This window comes from Photinus pyralis, unplaced genomic scaffold, assembly GCF_008802855.1.
Source record: "Photinus pyralis isolate 1611_PpyrPB1 unplaced genomic scaffold, Ppyr1.3 Ppyr1.4_LG5, whole genome shotgun sequence".
NCBI lineage: Eukaryota > Metazoa > Arthropoda > Insecta > Coleoptera > Lampyridae > Photinus > Photinus pyralis.
This window is the reverse complement of record NW_022170596.1, coordinates 16,933,690-16,942,386: the sequence shown is the minus strand read 5'-3', so window position 1 is coordinate 16,942,386 and position 8,697 is coordinate 16,933,690. Positions and strand designations below refer to the sequence as shown.

At 35.9% G+C, this 8,697-nt stretch overlaps 1 protein-coding gene across 1 annotated transcript in view; it reads left to right on the top strand.

The window, feature by feature from the left end:
• The first annotated feature begins 3,183 nt into the window (after positions 1-3,183).
• The window catches only part of LOC116170864 (filamin-C), a 37,885-nt gene continuing 32,371 nt past the window's right edge, over positions 3,184-8,697 (top strand). Inside the window, exon 1 of the mRNA XM_031487401.1 lies at positions 3,184-3,892. Within this exon, the coding sequence (XP_031343261.1) occupies positions 3,550-3,892 (343 nt within the window). The 5' untranslated portion in view covers positions 3,184-3,549. The remainder of the gene's footprint in view (positions 3,893-8,697) is intronic.

Here is an 8,697-nt window from a genome sequence, read left to right as displayed (position 1 = left end):
CGTAGTGGGTAGTGACCCAAAAATTGCAGATATACTACTTATATAGATAAGTACTATGTAGATTAATTTCTAATAATATAGCAAGAATGGGTTCTTCATCCAAACTTGCATTGGGCATCTTCTAGGTAATTAAGTTTCCAAGTGACAGCTAAACACTAAAATAAGTTATCTGCCTTCTATTATTTTTGATATAGTAATAACTTTTAGTAGGTACCTTTAGTAAGTACCTAATTATTGCATATGCATTTACTGTGGCTTAGTTAGAAAGTCGTATGTAATTTAGTAAACAAAATTGTGACACTCCTACGAGTGTAGGCATATTCCATCAGAGGCAAACCACTACCTACATTTTGTACTTTCTGAAAAATCCTCTGATATCCTGGTCATTCCTTTGATTTCTTCAGACTTCCTGTCATTTCACTAATACTTCCCTGCATGCATACAACTAAAAACTTCGATAGGTTCAATGGTTTATTCCTTAATGTTCATTTGTTTTTTCTCTTTAGCTGGACTGCGGTACTTATAAGGTCCCTGGTTCGAATCCGGGTTCAGGCATGGATATTTGCAAATGTACCTATAGGGGGTTGGGTTGGTAGAGCAGCCTTAGAAACACCGCCCACTCAAAAATAAACCCAAAAAAAATAAATAGATGTGTGCTCTTCGATACCGTCCTTACATGTATAGGTACCCATTAAAATTATTGATAGAAGGAAGTATACTGTGTGTCCCAGGTTGAACGCACCATAGGCAAACACAATTAATGTATTTTTTTGGTGAAGGATCCTCGTAGGTCTTTGATGCATATTTGAAGTTTGCGTTCAACGTACGTTATTGCGCTTGCCTGATGCATTGTTTAAGTATTTAAACAATGCCTGATGCTAGAAAGAGATTGGGATAGTAGGTATGTTGAACGCTAATTTCAAAGGCTGCCAGAGAAAAAATAGTATCTATAATAGTTTGAACGATAAGACTGATCAATTATCTTTATTAAATATTAAAAAAAAATCACAAGGCCGTAGTTATTTTAAAATATTTTGTGTTGGACTAGTCGAATAAAAATGCTAGGGTACAAATTTATGTTCTGTAGGTACCTAAAACATAAATATTAAATAAAAGTACCTACAGTACTAGTTATATTTATATCACTACTTCTATTGCAAATGGTATTGGAAGTTTGTGCTCTCCTCTTTTTCCAGTAATTAAGAGGAGGTAAAAATATTTTTCATTAGCACGTCAGAAATATCTTTTTTCAAATATGTTGCAGAAACGTTTTAGAAATCGTTGCAAAAATCTGTTAATGGCCAAAAAACGTTGTGACTGCAATATTTCAAAAACATATTTAAAATGTATGCAAAATATTTATGGTAATATTTTTGAAATGATTGAAAAAGAGCTGTAAAAATATTTTTAGAATATCAAAAATTGTTTTAAAAATAGGTAGATATAAAAACATTTTTAAAATGTCGAAAGAATTTTTTAAAATAACTGCAAAAATATTTTAAAATGATAAAACATTTCAAAAATACCTATTAAAGATGTTTTTCAACCTTTAAAAAATGACATTAAAATTTTTTTTAACGAAAAAACAAAACACAATAGTATAATGCTACACTTCCGGCTTGGCCTCTGCTTCTCGTGCTCTGTTGCTTAAAAAAATGTGAAGATTTTGTATTCATACCTTTTGTAAAGAGCTGATGATGGGGCTAGCCATACTGTATTGATTTAATTACCTCAGATCTGTCTTCATTGGGGCATTTTTTTAATGCAAATTCTGAAAAATTAGTGCTACATACTATACATCCATAGGTGTATATTACATTAGGATCACTGTGCCTATGACAGCTTTTTCCAATTCATAATTCATGAATGGTTTCTTGTTTTTTTGCCCCTTCCAACTGGATTGGCCGGCATGCCCGCTTGTAATGATTTGGTTCATTACCGAGCTTACACTCGGCGTAGATTTACCATGAGAATGGTTTCTAAAAGAGAGTCATATAGGTACATCAAAGTATGTGTTATCAATTTTTTGACTTTAATAAATAAAATAAATATATTTGTGCGACTGCACTTCAAACATTTCTCCGGACGCCCCTATTTGATGGAGGGGGGTACTCCGTATCCCCAATCCCCCCCTCAAACAAGAACCTCGGGAATGTAGACGTAGATCACCTTTGCGGGAGCCCTGGAGACTCCGTCATGTTAGATTCCACATTGTAGGGGCTCCGTGGTTTAAAAAGTTTGAGAAACTCTGATCTAGACGATCGACGGCTCGGTCTTCTTTTTTCGGGATACACCCAATGAACCGATTAACTTGAGAAAGGCAAAACGCGCTATTCAAAAACCCACCGTATAGCCCCGATTAACGAATTACGCTCTCCCAAAATTTACACTCGTATTAATTACACGAACTTGGGCTATTAATCCGGAGGTCGGGTGTTCGAACCTGGGTTGAGGTGAATTTTTCATCTGTGGCAGAGATGGGAATTACCTTAGACCAGTTTCGAACATTTTGCTGGCTACTGCGACTTAGGTTTTTCTGCAGTTTTCCTAATTCGTAAGGTACATACCGGAGTAGTATAAAACAACTTGGGACCTTCTGCAGAGGCACCTTCATAAAAGCATTATGCGGGTCACTCTGTAATTGGGCGCAAGCCGGTGGAGGGCCCAGAACAAGAGAGGGATAATAAATTTAAAAAAAATTAAAAATATATTTTCGAAATACCGCCGAAGGAATCTATAGAGATAATGCGATATATTTCATCATTTATAATTACCTACATTATTTGACTGACCCTTAAACCCTTAAGAAATGCAAATTACTCAGGTATCAATCTAAAAGTAGGTATTTGTTCTAACCGACTTACATGCATGTAAACATTACATTGGTTAGTAGGTATATGTGTGCTTCTGGGACGAAAAACAAGGACATTATGAAAGAATGAGATTCTTTTATTATGCAATAACAATATAATCACTACAAAAATTTAAGTAGGAAGCTAACATCCTTGAATTTTTTTGCTTTCGTACGACAATACCTCTAGGCGTTTTTTGCTACCGAAAATAATGTAAAAGAATTATTTTTGATTTTCATTTTAATTCTTCACATATCGCGTTTTGAAAACAAAAACTTGCGATTTATGTATCGGACGAAAATTAACCGCAAATCAGTTCGTAGTCTGATCTAACGTTAATATCACCAATGAGAATAATATCTATTTCATATGGACGTCAACATATTTAATAAACAAAAAGCCGAAACTGTGGCAAAGGATGTTAGTTTGTGAGATTGTAAACGTACAAATGGGCCGACAGCGGTTCGGTTTTGCATCAAAATCACTTTCCACAGGTAGACTACTACTACCATACAGGTATGATTGCGCAACTTCGCCTTTAAAGTACGCTTAAAGTTTTGTGTTTAGTACAACCACAATTCGCGATTAATAAACATCTGTATAGGTATCGGCCGTTACGTTAACATCTCCAATTCACAGCATAGTGTCGCAGAAATATAAAAAAACACGCGATGATTTTATAAATAATAAACAGAAAATGGAAGGCAAAATATCCCACAGTGGACTCCTCGCCAGAAGTCCAGAAGGACATGCCGCTCGCGGCATGCAAATTAAAGGAAACGAAGACGTGTGGGTCGAAATTCAGGCAAACACATTTCGGAATTGGGTTAACGAACACCTACCCACCAATTTAAGGGTTAGAGATTTATCGCAGGATTTGTGCTCGGGCGTTACCTTATGTGCTTTGGTCGAAGCTCTCCAGGGACATCCCATTAAACCTTCATGGAACAAGCGACCTGTGAATCAACATCATTATTTGGAAAACGTTACCGCCGCTTTGCACGCTATTGAGCAGGATGGAGTTAAACTTGTTAATATTGGTAAGGTCAATATTAATTTTATGAATTCGTTTTTTGAATAATTTTGAAAAAAATCTGTACTGCTTTTGCTTTACTTATAACAATTTGTGAAGAAAGTTAATAATCATATTATTGATTCAGAAAGAGTTTCCTTATACTTAGTATTCAACCGCCGTATAAATCAATTGCTCATGTTACTATTTATGGTAAGGAATATTTTCTATAGTATCTAAATATTTTCTTTATGTGTAAATGGTAGCACGCGTAGGTTCATTGTCACCTATATCGGCACAACAAAGTTACGGGAATTATGTTATGCCACAGTCACATTTAACCTACATTAGGATTTGAAAATGTACTTAACGTGGGTGAGATCATCTGCGATTACGATGACCAGATCTTCAACTGTAGTTCTACCTGTATATTTACCTATGCATGTCACATAGTGGGTATGTGATGTCATCTTTGCTAAACACTTAAAAGTTTGTTAGCATACCATGACCTCAAATTCTTTACATTTTGTTACTTATTGTCAAGAAGCGATTTTTGCAATTGATCCACAAGAGTCTCGCCCTTGTGAAATTCTGGTTACGTCGGCGGAGGTTACATAAGCATTATGTATTGGTACTTCCTTTCCTTTGGTCCACGCCTCACATATGTAAATCGGATTAAGTGGAAAGTATATTAACGATTCATTACGTCTTGTTTATCCAGCACCACATGGTTGAGAAATTTATAAAAAACACTATACGTCTGTGTTCAAATCGCAAGTAAGGAGGAACATATGAAATTATCAATATCTAGATCACCCATTCCGACTAGCATATGCAAATATTACTTTGTTTCATTCACACAACTTGCTAAGATAATGATACACAGCTCGAACTGCACTACTTTGGAAACATTTCATCAGGCCACTCCATGGGGAGAAAAAGAAAAATTAAAATTAGCTCATATCATTCATTGTTTCATTTACAGCTACTATTGACTAATCCATTTGTCCACCCAATTCGTTCTACCATGTCCATTGCTGAATAGTGTATTAATTCTCACTTCTTCCATCTTGCTACTACAAGAGTGCCTTTCGAAAAAAAAATACCCCGTTTACAAACCGCTCGATCGAAAAACAATCCAAGTAAACTGGTCGGAATAAAAATATGTAATGTACGGGAAGACACTCACTGTTAATTTGACAAAAATCTGACAAAGACAAAAAATATTTAAATTTATGACTGCTCAGATGATAAGACTTCTCTTGTATTACAACTCCAAACTCGAAATTACATGCATAAAAAACTTCTTGGACGACGTTAAACTTGTTTCTGTATTATTTTGTTAATATGAAGACGACTGCGCTTTTATTCATTTAAAATCACATATCCGGCTAGACTACCGGTGCAATAGTCACAGACTTTACAGTTTCTTTCGAAAAACCCGAGATAACTCACTTAGGCTTCGGTTTACACTTAATTCCAGTGATTTAAAAGAGAAACCACCTTCTGTGGTAATTGTGCAACACCTACGTTGCTTATCTCGCACATGGCGTATTCACAATTACCGACTAAATCTGTGATTAACATTTGAAAAAGATACCTCGGTAAAAAAGACAGTTGATATTGCGCATTCTGTGCATAATCTGATGTTTACAATATGCGATACGTTTACTTTTACTGAAAGCATCTGCATCTTTGGTTGACATTTCGAAGAAATATTTCCATAAATAAGACAGTGGATATTGAGCAGCCTGCGCATGCGCACATTAATCGTCAAGGTTTTCTTGGCTCAGGTAACAGAGCTACCGGATTCAAAAAGAATATAAATGTAGGAGGCTTCGGACGGACGGACAGAGAAAGTGACTGGATTAGCGTACCTAATTTCGTTGGAAAATTCCTAGAATGTACTTTGTAGATCAGAAATAAAAAATTATCAAAGTCCTTGTGTGAGATCGAAGGGACTTCAGCGCATTTTTGTGTGGCAAATCAGTATTCTATTAGCCACTTTCGACTCAATCATCAATAACAGATCTTGTCGAAGGCTACTACATTCACTAACCGTTTCCCACTTTCCGCGTGCACCCGCAATTCGCTTTAAAGTTAAAATCGGGTCGGGGGCTACCACATTCCCTTTGACGGTAGCCACTTCCGACGTCCCGTTCACCCGCAATTCGCTTCTATTGGCGACACGAGAAAGAGAGACAGCGATTCGAGATTTACGAAACGATAAACCGCGTGAGTTCGTAACGGAAGGTAAAAGGCGCCCGAAGTTGACTACTTCTCGAAGACGCGCGCGCGCCTCGCAAAAGGTCGTTAATTTCGCCCCTAGGACAAAAAACAAAATACGCAGGAGTTGTGAGTTGTGCGCGTTTACAACATCTTTCCGACGACACCAATTTGTAAAGAATCGGACCAAAGCTGTAGTAGAAGATAGGAAAAAACTGAAAAACCTTCACGTTAGTATACTACGCTCGAGGATGACGCTCAGATGTCGCCAACCCCACATCATGTAGCCATGTCCCTAAGGTTGATAAATTTCACGGCCTTGTAGATACACGTACACCCGTTGCCTTTCTACAAGACTTCTTCTACGCGCCCACATTTGCAGCCAGCCAGCCAAAGTGAGATTAAAAGCTACTTTTTACAAATAAATTTGCAAAAATGCGCTAAAAATGAAGCCGGGATGCCCCCATTGAGACCTTTATCTTTAAAATTGGGTATGAAGGCTGTACTCGTTTCAAGTGCGCTAAGTCACCAAAATTGTTTTTGCCAACAGCACTCCAGGTATAGAAGCTCTACACAACATGACATTAAATGGTCACGGAATGGCACTAGGAAGAGTACATAGTTAACAGAAATATTTGGCTTGAAAACGAGAAAACTCACCTTGGACATTGTAGGTACCTATTCTCGGGCGTTTGTTCGACATATGACCTCCAGTTATATGGGGTTAACCACTGTATAAACACCTTGACGAGGGGACTATTCATAGTGCTAAGTGCATATGCAATTAGTATACCTAATTTAATCAAATTGTTGGGTTTACCCTTGTACCTATATCTGACAGCTTACATTAGGTAAAATGTTATTTACTTCGCACAAACTTTTTAATTCTAACAACGGTACATATTATAAATGGTACCTAAGTAGAGATTATAGTTGAACTAAAAGAGCACTTTTCACTCGACTTTTCATGTGCAGTCACAATATTTCGATTAACTATACTCACTTACCGTTACCCAAACTGACATCTTACTCGATATAAAATTTAAATTAACACTACCTACTCCATGGGGTAGTGTGATTATCACCTTATGTGCGATGAATACTTACGTTATGCCCAGGAGACTGGGAAGCTGTAAGTTACGTATAAAATGCTCCAGGATCATAAGTTAAGTCGATTCTATTGTGGTGGTGAAGAAATAGCATCTTGTAGACAAATTTAAATCGTTTGGCTTTGGTCATAGGTATACTATACTCCTACTTTAGCCGTAGGTAAAAGTCTCAACATGCTGTACTTATAATGGGTAATAAACACATTGTGTCAAAGTCACAATCACGGTAATTAGTACATACACAGCGATTAATTTATTTCTCTTCACTTTCACATAAATATTTCTTATTGTCATCTTTGTCAGGTGAAACTATTTTTGATTTATATTTTCTTTTTTAAGATGCTTTCTACTGTGTTTGTTAGTTGCACGTACATCACACGTTGATTATTACTTTTAGATCAGTTTCTATAATGTCTTTAAACCTTTTATGAAATAAGGTCCTGTTTTGGAAAGGCCAGTTGTGTTTAGTCTTATTTGAATACATGCGTTTTGCGATTATGAAACAAATTTCTTGTTCCTTTCAAAAAGTTTCATGAAACGTATTACAAAAATTTGCGAATTTTTGTTTCTAGCATCTGTTCCCTTATATTTAGAGCTCAATGGTGGACAATCATCATGACGAGATTTTGACTAAATCCTTGATTTCAAGGCCATAAAAGTGTACCCTACATTCGTCCGTGGTGTTTATATGAGAAAATCATTAACCTTCCCTGATGGTCTCGACCCTTCGCCAATGCATATTTTCCGCGGATGTATAGTACCATAATATAACATACTATGATAGTACTTAGGTACATCTAGAAATCATTTCATTAAATAATCCAAAAAACTGTCGCGTTCCATGCAATTTATTTGAACAATTTTTTTGAAGTATCATTTCTGGAAAGGACTCGTTTCTTTTTGAAAGGATATAGATAAGCCTTTTGACAGCATTTCCATAAAAGCTTAGGAAATAGACAATGCAGAAAGGCTCACCGGTCCGTATCCACGTTTCTATTTCCCTTGCACCAAAAAATGATTATTTCTGAATTCTGAAAGCCTGGAGAGCTGACAGAAGTGCAAAAATTACGCTACCTTGATTAAGTATATTAAAATAAGATATTAAAAAAATTTTTGTATCTCTTAATTGTAACTAAAAAATATAGGGCATTCTGAAATTGACAATTTCACAATTTAAATTTGACCGAAAACTCTTGACGCCTATACTTATTACCGACTCCAAAAATCCAAAAAACTAATTAAGAAATTTTGATTAACACCTGATGTAATTACGGGTACAAAATAGAAAAATTTAACATGAACGTTTTTATTAAGGTCGTAAATTCGTAATTTCACAAAATCATTTACAGATGAAATAAATAAAACAATCAGGCACTCGGGCCAGAATATCACATACCACGCAAATAAGCGATTGATAGACAATTAATTAAAGCAAATCTTAATTACCTACCTTAAAGTAACAGTAAACTAAAATCTGTGGTCGTAACTAGGATTTTCA